Here is a 15,153-nt window from a genome sequence, read left to right as displayed (position 1 = left end):
AAAAAAAGGTGTGAGGAGTATCTGGCCTTTGTGAGAGATGTGAGTGTTGATACTCCTACCGTTGAGTCAGTTCCGGTAGTGACGGATTATCCAGATGTATTTCCAGTGGATCTTCCGGGCATATTTCCCGATAGGGATATCGATTTTGGTATTGATTTATTGTTGGGAACTCAACCCATTTTATTCCACCATATCGTATAGCCCTAGTGGAGTTAAAAGAGTTAAAGTAAGAGTTGCAAGAATTGCTTTATAAGGGTTTCATTCAGCCTAGTGTATCATCTTGGGGTGCTCCGGAAGAAGGATGGTTCTATGTGCATGTGTATTAATTATCGATAATTGAACAAAGTTACAGTGAAGAACATGTATCCATTGCCACACATTGATGACCTATTTGATCAACTACAGGGTGCCAGAGTGTTCGGGAGCCGGATATTCCAAATACTGCCTTCAGGACTCGGTATGATCATTACGAGTTCTTTGTGATGTCATTTGGGCTGACCAACGCCCCAGTAGCATTCATACACTTGATGAACAATGTATTCCAGCCCTATCTTGACTCATTCGTCATTGTGTTTATTGACGACATCTTGGTGTACTCCCGGACTTAGCAGGATCATGAGTAGCACCCGAGGAGCGTGCTTCATACCTTGAGAGAAAAGAAGTTGTATGCAAAATTTTTTAGAGTGTGCATTCTGGCTTGATTTAGTGGAAATTTGGGGACACGTAGTGTCGAGTGAGGGGATCAAGGTATATCTGAAGAAGATTGAAGCAGTGCAGAGTTGGCCCAGACCGTCTTTAGCCATTGAGATCCGAAGTTTTCTTAGTTTGGCAGGGTATTACCGTCGATTTGTAGAGGGTTTCTGGTCTATTACAACACCTATAACCAGATTGACCCAGAAGGGTGCTCCATTCAGGTGGACCAAAGAGTGTGAGGAGAGCTTTCAAAAGCTCAAGACAACTTTGACTATAGCCCAGTGTTGGTGTTGCCTTCGGGTTCGGGGTCTTATACTGTGTACTGTGATGCGTCGCGTGTTGGCCTCGACGCAGTGTTGATGCAAGATGGCAGGGTGATTGCCTATGCATCTAGACAATTGAAGGTGCATGAAAAGAACTATCTTGTCCACGACCTTGAGTTAACAACTATTGTTCATGCCTTGAAGATTTGGTGGCACTATTTGTACAATGTCCCTTGGGAGGTCTATACCGACCACCAGAGTCTACATTATTTGTTCAAAGAGAAAGATCTTAACTTGCAGCATCAGAGATGGTTAGAGTTTCTTAAGGACTATGATATCACCATTCTATATCATCCCCAGAAGGCTAATGTGGTTGCCGATGCCTTAAGTCGAAAGCCAGAGAGCTTGGGCAGTTTAGCATATCTTCTAACAGCGGAGAGGCCATTAGCATTGGATGTTCAGGCCTTGGCCAACTAGTTTGTTAGATTGGATGTTTCAGAGCCGAGTCGAGTTTTGGCTTGTGTGGTTTTTCGGTCTTCTCTTTACGATCGTATCAGAGAGCGTCAATATAACGATCCCCATCTGCTAGCCATCAAAGGCACGGTTCAGCACTGCGATGCCAATGAGGTCACTATTAGGGATAACAGTTTATTACGGATGCATGGCAGGTTATGTGTGCCCAATGTAGATGGTTTGCATGAGTTAATTCTTCAAGAGGCTCACAGTTCGCAGTACTCCATTCATCCGGGTGCCGCCAAGATGTATCAGGACTTGAGGCAGCACTACTGGTGGAAGAGGATGAAGAAATACATAGTGGAGTATGTAGCTCGGTGCCTAAATTGTCAGCAGGTGAAGTATGAGCATCCGCAGCTAGGTGGACTGCTTCATAAGCTAGAGATCCCAGAGTGGAAATTAGAGAGGGTTACTATGGATTTTGTTGTTGGGCTCCCACAGACTTAGAGGAAGTTCGATGCAGTATAGGTGATTGTGGATAGGCTAACCAAGTTGGCTCATTTCATTCCAGTGGTGACTACTTATTCTTGAGAGCAGTTGGCTCAGGTTTATATTCGTAAGATCGTCTGGCTTCATGGCGTGCTGGTATCCATCATCTCTGAATGGGATACGCAGTTTGTATCAAGGTTTTGGAAGGCCGTACATCGTGAGTTAGGCACGTGGGTTGAGTTGAGTACATTATTTCACCCTCAGACAGACGGACAATCCGAGCGTACTATTAAGATATTGGAGGATATGCTCTGAGCATGTGTGATAGAGTTTGTGGTTTCTTGGGATCAGTTCTTGCCGCTTGCGGAGTTTGCCTACAACAACATCTACCAGTCGAGCATTTAGATGGATCCATATGAGGTCTTGTATGGAAGGCGGTGTCGGTCTCAGGTTGGTTGGTTCGAGATGGGTGAGGCTAGGCTATTGGGTACAAACGTTTTTCAGGATTCTTTGGAAAAGGTTAAATTGATTCAAGATCGGCTTCGCACAACCCAATCTAGACAGAAGAGTTATGCAAATCAGAAGGTTTGCGACGTTGCATTCATGGTTGGGTAGCAAGTCTTGCTTCGAGTTTCACCAATGAAGTGTGTTATGAGGTTCGGGAAGAAGGGAAAATTGAGCCCTAGGTATATCAAACCTTTTGAGATTCTTGAGAGGATTGGAGAGGTGGCCTACAAGCTTGCACTGCCACCCAGTCTAGCTGTAGTTCATCCACTATTCCATAGGTCTATGCTCTGGATGTATCACGGTGATCCGTCTCATGTGTTAGATTTCAGCTCAGTCCAGTTGGACAAGGATTTGTCTTATGTTGAGGAGTTGGTGGCCATTTTGGACAAGCAAGTCCAGAAGTTGAGGTTGAAGAAAATTGCTTCAGTGAAGGTTTAGTTCAACCAGTCGAGGAGGCTATATGGGAAACAAAGCATGAGATGCATTTCCGTTATCCTCATCTTTTCACCACTTTAGGCATGTCTCTATACTCGTTCGAGGATGAACGTTTGTTTTAAGAGGGGGATGATGTAATGACCCGACTGGTCGTTTTGAGTATTTTAGCTTCGATCCCATATTTATTGCCTCCTCTATGTTATATTGTGGTTATGTGACTTTCCGGGGTGTTTGGTTTTGGTTTCAGGGGAGTTTCGGAGTGTAATGGGACCTATAGTCCCTAAGTTGGAGCCTTACGTTGATAGAGTTGATCGTAGTTTCATTTTTGTGTAGACGTCTCCAGAATGGTATTTTGACGGTTCCAATAGCTCCGTATGATGATTTTAGACTTAGGAGCGCGTCTGGATGTTTATTTGGAGGTCTGTATGTCATTTCAGCGTGAATTGGCGAAAGTTAGAAAGTTAAAGGTGTGGAAGGTTGGAAAGTTTGAACGGGAGTTGATTTTATTGATATCGGGGTCTATTTTCGATTATGGAGGTTAGAATAAGTCTGTCATGTCATTTATGACTTGTGTGCAAAATTTAAAGTCAATCAGAGTTATTTTGGTATGAATCGACATTAGTTTTGAAATTCGGAAGTTTATAAGTTCATTAGGCTTGAATCGATGCGCGATCTATGGTTCTAGTGTTGTTTGATATGATTTGAAGCTTCGAGTATGTACATATGATATTTTAGGACTTGTTCGTATGTTTGGTTGAGGTCCCGAGTGCCTCGGGTGTAATTCGGATCATGTTCGGCGCATTTTGGAACCTTGAAGACTTCTGAATCTTCTGCTGATGGTTTCTTTGTACACGATCGCGAGTGGAGGTTCGTGATCGCGAAGTGCTATTTGGAAACTGGTGAAATTTGTTCTATGAGATCCCGAGATGGGTTACGCGATTGGGAAGTTTGGAGAGTCTGTGAATCACGAACACGTGTTATTGGTCGCGTCAGCAAAGAAGGAAGGAAGAGGCTGCAAGTCCACGCATTTTGTTTTTCGCACGTTGCATTAACGTGTGGAGTTCCGCGTTTGCCGAGAGCATTTTGGAAGCCTGTGAAATATGTGCTTCGCAATTGCGAGGAAGAAGAACACCTGGGTTAAATTTAAAGTTCAAAACATGGGTTTGATCTCATTTTCATAATTTGGACCCAGAGAGCACGGTGTAAGGTGATATTTTGAGAGTTTTTCAAGGAAATCGTTGGGGTAAGTGATTTTAACATGGATTGTACTATATTTCATGATTCTATTGCTATTTGCATCATCTAGTTAGTGATTTGAGTTTGAAATATGGGGAGAAATTGTGAAAACTTCCTAGACTAAATATTGGGGTTTTGAAAAGCGGGTTGAGGTCGAATTTGAGTAATTCTTGTATGGTTGGACTCGTTATCGAATGAGTGTTTGGATTATGTAATTTTGGTCGGGTTCCGAGATGCGGACCCGGGTTGACTTTGATTTCTTTGCAAAGATCGTAGCTTTATTGTTCGAAATAGTTTCCTATAGTTTATATTTATGGTATGAAGTTGTTTTGAGGTAAGTGTCTTGCCTAACTTTGTGTGGGAAAATTGCCCTTTTAGGATTGGTGTTGTTTTGTGATAATTGTGATGTGTTGAAGCCGTGTACGCAAGGTGACGAGTGCGTACACAGACTAAATGTAGAAATTTACCGGTTTTAGCTATGTAGATCAGTACTAGAAACACATCATTTTACCACGAAAATATTTTCAGTGGCAATTCCCACTGAAATACAAAGGGAAAATTAAAATTTCTTTTCCTAGAAAAACAATAACATTTGCCATTGACTATCCGTGGAAACATTTAGGGGCAAAAATGTGCGTAATTTAGTTCCCTCTGATTCTGTGGGAAAAGTCATTAAAAAAATAATTATATAAAACTGAAATTATTTCCCAGCGAAGACAGTGGGAAATTAAACAATAAAAAAAAAACGTTTTTACATATTCCCATAGAATCAGTGTGAACGAATATTTTTAAATTTTTAAAATTTTCTTATAATTATGAAAAAGATTTCCCATAGAGATTTTCCAGGGTAGTAGTGGGAAAGTTTTATTATTACACATAATCTTAAGTTTTCCCTCATTCTATTCACATCGTATTTTCCCCCTCTGTATCTCCCGCTCCACAGACGCTTCTCACTTCATTCCATTCCCAGGTAATTCGACCCCTCCCTCCCCCCCCTCTCTACTCACCCTCTCCTTTTTTGTTTTTGATTTCCCCCAAAGTACTTTGAAACCTAGGGATTTTATACTATTTCGAACCCTAGGTTTAAAAAAATTAATGTGAAGCGAATCAAGTTGCTCTCTTTCTTTTCTTTCTCGATTTCTTTAATTTGTAAGTCTCATTCTTCCAATTTCCGTAGTTGCTGATGGAGTTGTATAGAGATAATGTGCTTTTTGAAGAATCCAAGCAATAGGAAGAAGGTCTGCTAGCAGATATTGATCCATTAGTGGATTACAGATTCTTGAATAGCTAGTTTGTACTGTAGTCGATATGAAATAGCTATTCAAGAATCTGTAATAGGTAAACGCTCAAATCATAGATGATAGTCTTGAATGAATATTTAAGAAAACATGCCCCAAAAATCAAATAATATGAAAGGAAATTTAAGAAAAAATGCCCCAAAAAATGGATTTTTATTGTCGTTATTTTTTGATTGATGATAGTCTTGAATTTCAAGTCTAATGATTTTTTTTTGGCAAATTATACTATTAGGCGTGCCCAGTAGTTATTTTATTAATAATGGAAAAGAAAAGTGTAACACATAGGAAAAGTACAAATAAGGGGGACAATAGCACCAGTAGTGTTGCCTGTATGCCTTGGCTATATAATCACTCCTCTGCGCCTCACATTGTCTTATGATGGCAGCCTTATGTAGAAGATCTGCCGGCAAAGTCTCACGAGGGCATATAATCTCATAACCATTTGGATGTCTTTCCAAAGGCATAGTACATGAGCAACCACATACTGGGCCAACCTTACATTACTAATCCAATGAGGCAAAATCCTATAAAGTAAAAATCTTTTATGAACCTTATCTGATTATTTATAATGGGTTGGTTTTGCTGCAATCTTGGTAAATTTTCTGTATCCAGTGCGTAAAGATGCCGCACAAGATCGATGTGACACAAAAATAGGCCACTGCAAAAAGATATTTCTTTAACGGTGGACATGTGGATTAAGGCAGCTGGTGGCGTGCATAAGGGGAGAGTCTACGGCCTTGGATCAAAGTTTAGTCTCGGCCGTCGTACTTCTGAATTGTCTGGTTCTTATTCTTCATCTCATTGCTCGGTTGATCTGGATTAGTTTGAGCAATTGAATAGGAAGGTAGCGAAGATTAAGGAGTTGTATCTTCAAGAAAGGGCTGCAAGGGAAGAAGAGGCAAAGTGAAGGGAGGAAGAAGATAGGCGAAGAGAGGAAGACGAAAGGCAAAGGGAGGAAGAAATGAGGCGAAAGGATGATGCATTAAGACTTGTCACTAGTGATGTTAAAAGTCTCAAGTCTCAGATAAACTCCCTCTTAGCATCTGGTGCATATTGAATTCTGGATTTTTTGAGTTTTTGTTCTACTCTATGTTTTGTTGGATATTGTTTATGAAATGGATTGAATTAGATGTTGTTTATGAAATGAATTGGATTGAATGTTGAATTTGGTATTTGAATGCTTAATTATATTTAGTCTTGTATTGGTGGTTGTACTTTCTGTTTGGCAGGTGGTGTAGTTCTAAAAATAGATTTTGTCATAAAAATATTTTCTAGATTTTCCATGGATTTCCCACCAACTCCATGTGAATTCTGCCCATATTCTTTCAAGAATTTCAATATTTCCCACCGATATTCATGGGAATGTTCATAGAATTATTTCCAGGTTATGCATATTTCCCACTGCTTCCATGGGTAAAATAAAAGAAAATAGCTAAATTATTTTTAATACTTCCCATAGATTCAGTGGGAAACTTAAAAAAATTAAATTATTATATTTTCTTCCTCTTCCCACGGCGGTCGTGGGAAAATACACTATGTAATCCCACCAAGTTTTCGTGAAATCTTCTGTGGGAAACATCCTGGGAATTACCCACAAATGTCCTGGGAAATTATTTTCCCACCATCCATTTTCCCACTGAGCGTCTCCTCTAGGAATATAGTGGGAATATTCAAATTATACACAGATTTTCACCGATTCTTCCGTGGAAAAAGACTGTATTTCTAGTAGTGGATTCCTTTCATGCCTTAATTGATTTATCTTAACATATTATATTCATCATCATTAGTATATTTTCACATTCTCTACTTGTCTTATCTCTTACTAGTTAATTGCTATAAATGTTTAGTTGAAGTTCTTGTTTCCTTTATTCCATATACATTATTTAACCGTTTAATTCTTTACTTGAAGTTGTTATTGTTGGAATATCTTGGTGTTAAAATTGGTATTGAGTTATAAAAGCCGAGATTCACATTGATGCAAAGTGTTAAGTTATGAAATACTATTCTTGTTGAGTTATTCACTTCCGATTATTATTGTTGAGACTCTTGTGTACATTGTGGTTGAGGCATGAGCTATTTATTCTGAAACAACGTTATTGTTGCCTTCTTTGGCGAGTTGTGATATTGGGCACTCGAGGTGCGATTTGTGATACGTTGTGATATTGATATGCATGCGGTAGTATAAGATTTGATTTGGAAATGCATGCGGTGGGATAAGGTGAGCTTCATACACGTGGCTAGTAGGGGAACTACTAGAAGCCACGCGGTGTGATAAGGTGGGCTAAAACGCGGGATGCTATTTCGGAAAAAATGATTTTCAAAACTAAATACATGGCTCCCACTGTGGTATAAGGAAAGCTTGTGAATTATTCTTGTGATTTGAGACTACGAGGCGGTACCGCGGTAGTGACTTTTGTTAGTATTTCTCTATTACTTCACTTGTGTTTAGTTGCTTTGTTTCCTTGGCATAACACTCATTGTTTTCTTCCGTGATGCATTAATTGCTTTATTTCTGTGTAGTAAATTTTGGTATATTCCTTACTTGTTTCATTTCCATTATTAATGTTATTGCACTGTTAAATTACTCGTTCTGTCTCTTATTTATTCCAGTAGGGCCTTGACCTGAGCTCGTCACTACTCTACCGAGGTTAGGCTTGACACTATCTGGGTACCATTGTGGTGTACTCATGCTACGCTTCTGCACATCTTTTGTGCAGATCCAGGTGCATCCTACCAGTCCAGGTATCAATGAGTTGTGTTCGTACATGGATACTTAAAGGTACATCTGCCAGTGTCTGTAGGCCTCAGAGTCACCCTTTATCTATTTCTGTAATGACCCGGCCCGTTGTTTTAAAAGTTATTGTCCCACTCCCCTATTTACTGCTCATTTTTGCTTTATAACTATTATGTAACTTGTCGGGGTAGTCGGTTCGGATCCGGTAAGGTTTTGGAATGAATTGAAACACTTAGTTCCAAGTTTTAAAGCTTAAGTTCAAATATTGACCGGATGTCGACTTAAGTGCAAACGACCCTGTAATAGAATTTTGATGATTCCAATAGGTCCGTATGGTGATTTTGGACTTAGGTCCGTATGGTGATTTTGGACTTAGGGGCTTATTCGTAATTTTATTTGGAAGTCTGTGGTTAAAATAGGCTTGGAATGGCTAAAATAGGAATTTAAGTTTGGAAGTTTGACCGGGGAGTTGACTTTTTGATATAGAGGTAGGAATCTAGTTCCGAAAATTTTCATAGCTCCGTTATCTCATTTATGACTTGTGTTCTAAATTCGAGGTCAATCGGACTTGATTTGATAAATTTCGACATCAAATGTAGAAGTTGGAAATTCTTAAGTTTCATTAAGCTTGAATTGGGGTGTGAATTGTGATTTTAGCGTTGTTTGATATGATTTGAGGTTTCAAATAAGTTCGTATAATGTTTTAGGACTTATTTATGTTTTTGGTTGAGGTCTCGAGGGCCTCGACTGAGTTTCAGATGGTTAACGGATCAAAAGTTGGACTTAAACAGCTGCTACAAAAGCTGTTGCAATTTTCTCCTGCTGGAAATGTAGAAATAGAGCCCAGGATCGAAGCCCAGAAATCGAGCCCTGGGTCGAAGGCCAGAGTCGAGGGCCAAGATCGAAGCTAGGATCGAGGGCCATGATCGAGGCTCAGGATCGAGGGCCATGATCGAAGGCTCATGATCGAGGGCTATGATCGAAGGCCATAATCGAGGGCCATGATCGAAGGCCAGGATCGAGGGCCAGGATCAAAGCCATGATCGATGTCCAGGATCGAAGATCAGGATCGAGGCCCAGGATTGAGGGCCATGATCGAGGACCATGATCGAGGCAGGACCGAGGGATGCCTGGACCGAATTATAAAACAGGGGACTTCTTCTGTGTCATTTTTGACGAATTGGAGCTTGGGGAGAGGCAATTTTTGGGATATTTTCAAAGAAAACATCGGGGCAAGTGTTCTTAACTCAATTATGGTTAGATTACCCGAATCCATCATTTGTTTTCACCATTTAATTAGTGTTTTGAGATTGAAATTTGGAAAAATGTTAGAAAATTCATAGAAACGAATATTTGATATTTTCGTGTCGATTCAGAGTCGGATTTGGGTGAAAATGGTATGGTTAGACTCATAATTGAATGGGTTGTCGGATTTTATGAGTTTTGTCAGATTCTAAGATGTGGTCTCCACATATATTTTTTGAGTTAATTTCAGATTTCTTTATTGAAAAATATAGTATTTTCTTATGAAATTGATTTCTATAAATTTTGTTGATTGTATCGAATTATTTTGATTAGATTCGATCCATTCAGAGTCAAATATTCGTGGAAAAGGCATTCTTACCGATTGATTGAGCTTGGTTCGAGGTAAGTGGCTTGCCTAATTTTGTGTGAGGGAACTCCCCGTAGGATTTGTACTGTTTTTGATATATGAGCGCCGTGTACGTGAGGTGACCAGTACATACACGGGCTAATTGTGTAAAAGCCCGATTTGTTTACTAAGTAATAACCTGATTTCCTTCTTATTTGAGTTCCATTAGCATGTGTGGTATCCGGCTAGACTAGAATAGTATTCCTACTTGCCTTAACTGTTTACTTAAACTACGTGCAGCATGTTTAGTGAATTTACCTATCTTTCCTTAACTGGTACTTAGGTTGAACTGTAGAATTTCGTGCCGTAACTATTGAATTCTATTGTTTGGCTACAGACTACAAGATGGTATCTCGGGAAATCCCTAGTTGTTATCTCTTCATACTGAGCTGTTGTCTTCTATGATTTCATTCTTGTTAAATTTCAGTCTTTATTTTACTGCGGTATTTCATTCTATATTGTGTAATTATATATATACCAGTAAGGCCCTGACCTGATCTCGTCACTACACGACTGAGTTCTTTGGCGAGTTGTGATATTGGGCACTTGAGGTGCGATTTGTGATACGTTGTGATATTGATATGCATGCGGTGGTATAAGGTTTGGTTTTGAAATGAATGCGGTGCGATAAAGTGGGCTTCATACACGTGGCTAGTAGGGGAATTACTAGAAGCCACGCGGTGTGATAAGGTGGGCTAAAACGCGGGATGCTATTTCGGAAAAAATAATTTTCAAAACTAAATACATGGCTCCCACTGTGGTATAAGGAAAGCTTGTGAATTATTCTTGTGATTTGAGACTACGAGGCGGTACCGCAGTAGTGACTTTTTTTGGTATTTCTCTATTACTTCACTTGTGTTTAGTTGCTTTGTTTCCTTGGCATAACACTCATTGTTTTCTTCTGTGATGCATTAATTTCTTTATTTCCGTGTAGTAAATTTTGGTATATTCCTTACCTGTTTTATTTCCATTGTTATTGTTATTGCACTGTTAAATTACTCATTCTATCTCTTATTTATTCCAGTAGGGCCTTGACCTGACCTCGTCACTACTCTACCGAGGTTAGGCTTGGCACTTACTGGGTACCGTTGTGGTGTACTCATGCTACGCTTCTGCATATGTTTTTCATGTGCAGATCCAGGTACTCCTTTTCAGCCGTACTATCAGTGAGCCGGGACAGCTTTGGAGACTTCAAGGTATATCAGCCGTGTCCGCAGACCTCGGAGTCCCCTTCTACTCTTCCCCATGTCTATTATCTTCTGTAGTTTCTTTTTATAGACTCTGATGTATAAAAACACTAGATTTTCCTCCTGTAGTTTGTGATTCACGATGTTACGGGTTTTGGGAATGCTGTGTAGTATATTGAGGAGTAGCCAAGTGGCATGGTACCCAGTTATAGTGTTATTGCTACAGTTAGTTGTTAAATTTATGTTTTCATTTCATTTATTCCGCAAAATATTAGGCTTACCTAGTCGTAGAGACTAGGTGCCGTCACGACGTCATACAGAGGGAAAATTTGGTCGTGACAATTTCTATATCTTCCTTTTTTTATTAGATTCAATTGTATATGGATGATTATGACACCGTTGTAGAGCTTGTGACTCGTTATCATCAGGTTTTGAGAAAATTGTATATGCTGAGTTGTGGAATCTTCTTTATTAAAATTGTTGAGTATTTGAGAGTTTACTTGTTATTTTAGTTATTTTCCCATGTTTATTAGACTTACCTAGTCTTAGAGAATAGGTGTCCTTACGACATTCTACGTAGGGAAATTGGAGTTGTGACAACTTGTAGATATAATACCATAATATTTGGGGAGAAATCAATGTAGCTTGCCCTTTGTAAAAACAAATTGAGGTATATAAACCATAATACTTTATATCTTGGTAAGCGATGAATCAAAATATGAAATTGTAAGAGGTAGAAAAAAAATACAAATATTAAAATAAGAGAACAAATTATTGAAGTCAGAATTGGATAAAACCTCTAAAGTCGACGTGCTTCTTTAAATGTTTGCAATTACCAAGTACTTACCTAAACATGCTTCAAATTGTTGTATCCACAACTAAGGAGATGCCTGCAAAAGAAAGCATGAAGAGGCTTTGCAAGTTTGCGTAAAAGTTAACAAAGTAGAACCATAATAGATATGCAGGAATGCAACAAAATAATTCATAAGAAAACACGAGCACAATATCTAGAATCCCTCTTGGACGAAATTTCTTGATTATGAGATTATTTTTGGGAAAATACATTTTATATAGTTGTTTTTATTCAATTTAAATAAGGAAAAAAATTATATAATTAAAATCTTACTCGATTTAAATTCCTAAATATTAGGAGTTCGTGTGAGATTCAAATAAGTAAGAAATTAATAACTAAATTTTTAAGTGATTTTAAAGTTCTAAATATTCAAAAAATAATTAAACAAAATAAAAGAAAATTGCTTTGAAAAATAAAAACTACATTTGTCAAAGAAATAAAATTATAACTAAATTGCTTTCAACTACGGTAAAGTGTAAACCGTGTCCATAAGCTAAATATTCAGAAGTATTTTTCTATAATTTATAAATGTTTATTAACCTTGCTTGATGGTCTGACAACTTCAGAGGTAATCACAAATGTTATAATGTGGAGACCGATTCACAGGTATTACTCAACCTATTATCAACGGCCAGTGCTAAATACTCACATTTATTTGATGACTGCAGGTTGATGCTCAGTAATCCACTCATACATGGGATCCAACACATATTTCGGGAGGGGAATAGAGTCGCGGATCACTGTTGTTATATCAATGTTGTTTCTAATATATCAATGTTGCGTTATAACAAAAAACAAATATCATAATGCACTTCAAAGCATCTATAGCTAAGATTAACATTTTTAAGTTTCTTTATCATATTTAAGTTAACTGCTCTTAATTTAAATAATTATTAACTTCTTAGAACAAATTTATAGTGACAATCATATCTCTAATTAACGTTGTACGTTCATACGTAGAAAGAAAGGAGTTCAAATATAATTAAAGGAAATAATTCTAGTTCAAATAAAAAAAGATTTAATAAGCATTAGAATTTTATTTGATTTCAAAGTACTAAATTTCAGGAAAATACTTAAATGACAACATAAAAAATTCAAAGTCTTAAACATTAGAAAATAATTAAATGGCTATTTGTAAATATCAGGGAATTAATTAAAATAATGCACACGGATCTAATCCTTCACTTGGTGAAAAATACTCCATGTGCTAACTCTTGTTCACCGATTTATATAAACCTTTTCAATGGTCAGCATTCAACAATAAATAACTTCCAATCTAAAAGGTAATAATAGTTTAAATAATAACTCATCAAATTTATCAAATAATTATATGCTAACTAGAAAGGTTTCTTACGCCTACTACTTTCAATGGTAAGTCGAACTACCATTATTAACGAAGTAAAAATTGGTAAAGAAAAATTATACTACATGGGTTCTTTATCCACACATAAGATAACCATGTACCAACCAGCCAATCCCATCATGTTCTTAGTTCTATTGAAAATGTCTTTTTTCTATCCCAATAAAAAGTTAAAAGAAGAAAAAAAAAAATACCAATAACCCAAAATCATATATAATACAGTAGTATTTAGTTTTTACTTGCTTCAGATCTGCTTACTCCCCCCCCCCCCCCCCCTTATTTTTTAGATTTTCCTAAAATTTTAGATCTAGTTCTCCGTAACTTTTTGGTTGCTTTATTTGGTATGTGTTAGTGTAATTGTTTTTCATGAAATTCAAATGCTATGCTCTTGTCCAAATTATAAACTGTTTATAATATGAAGATTATTTTATATATTTGCACGTGAATTAGTCATACTGCGGATTAGTATTCGAAGAGGTTAATTTTCCAGCAGATGAAAATTAGAGTTTGACTCCCAAAACTGAAAAATCCTCTTTGAATTTTATTGAAGTTGTGATATATTACATACACATCAGATTACTTGCATTTTATTGAAACTGGACGATGATGAGATGAAAATAGGACTTTTGTGGATATTGTTTCTCTATTTCCCTTGAGCCTCTTTAAGTCTCATATGTTTGTTATCTTCTTCTTCAGATCCTTTCGTGTAACGACCCGACTGGTCGTTTTGCTTTCTAGATCCTCGTTTCCCTAAATAAGACTCTTCGTATGTGCTTTTACTATTTTATAACTTGCGGGGATGGTTAGTTCGGGATTTGGAAGGGTTCGGGTTGAAATCCGAATACTTGGTTCCTTAAGGTGGGCAAAAAGGGCTAAGTTTGACTTTGGTCAACGTTTTGAGTAAACGACCTCAGAAACGGGATTTGATAGTCCCAATAGGTACGTATGATCATTTTGGACTTGGGCGTATGTTCGGATCGGGGTTTTGGATGACCCGGGAGCATTTCGCCGCTTGATATTGATTGTTGGCACCTTGAAGGTTTTAAAGCTCTTTAAATTTGGTTTAGAGTAGGTTTTGGTGTTATCGAGGTCTGTTTGGGATTCCGAGCTTAGGAATAATTTCGTATGGTGATTTAAGACTTGGACGCAAAATTTGGAGTCATTCCGAATAGTTTAAGTATGTTTCGGCGCGTTCATAGTAAGTTGGAAGAACTTGAAGTTCATAAGTTGATTAAATTTGGTTTGGGGTGTGATTTTTAGTTTTGGTATTGTTTTCCGTATTCTGAAGGTTCGATCAGGTCCGTCTCATGTTTACGGACTTTTTGGTATCTTTAGGCAGGGCCCTGGGGGCCTCGGGTGTTAATCGGACGAGGCGCGGACAAAGTTTTGGACTTAGAGGAAATGGCTGAAGCATCCAGCTTCTGGTGTAATCGCACCTGCGGAAGGCCAGCCGCAGGTGTCACGACCCAAAACTAACCCCTGCCGTGATGGCGCCTATCGTAGAACTAGGCAAGCTGACTCATTTCCAAAACAACCAATATTTTATTTTAAAGATAATTTCAAGGTTATTTGACATAAAACCTCCATTAAAAGAGTTCAAATCAAAGAAAAATAGAAGTGCGGAAAAGAAAAAGCCCGACATCGGGGTGTCACTAGTCATGAGAATCTGCTACAATCTGTATAACAATGTCAAGGCTAACTCAGCCTGGAAAATAGCTAAATACAACTAGAGGAAGATAAGAGGGAGAAGAGCAGGGGCTGTGATCGCCAAACAGCTACCTTGCTATCTCCAAGAAAATCTGCAACCATAACACTCAATAACCGCTACCATGTCCAGCTATAGCTGAATCTGCACACAAGGTGCAGGGAGTAACGTGAGTATGCCAAACTCAGTAAGTAACAACAATAAATAAAAATTGAGCAGTAGTGACGAGCAATAAAGCATATAACGTTCATCAGGAAATCTTAGTAAAATACTACATGCTTTTAAAAAT

The 15,153-nt window shown here is 38.1% G+C and overlaps 1 protein-coding gene across 1 annotated transcript; it reads left to right on the top strand.

Annotated features, from left to right (window-relative positions):
- Positions 1-2,537: 2,537 nt before the first annotated feature.
- LOC138901129 (uncharacterized) lies at positions 2,538-2,843 on the top strand. Its single transcript, XM_070188869.1, has one exon. It carries the CDS (start codon positions 2,538-2,540, stop codon positions 2,841-2,843), a length of 306 nt encoding a protein of 101 aa, XP_070044970.1.
- Positions 2,844-15,153: the final 12,310 nt, after the last annotated feature.

Source organism: Nicotiana tomentosiformis, chromosome 11 (assembly GCF_000390325.3).
Source record: "Nicotiana tomentosiformis chromosome 11, ASM39032v3, whole genome shotgun sequence".
NCBI lineage: Eukaryota > Viridiplantae > Streptophyta > Magnoliopsida > Solanales > Solanaceae > Nicotiana > Nicotiana tomentosiformis.
Note: the sequence above shows the minus strand (reverse complement) of the source record. Positions and strands in the feature narration are given on the sequence as shown.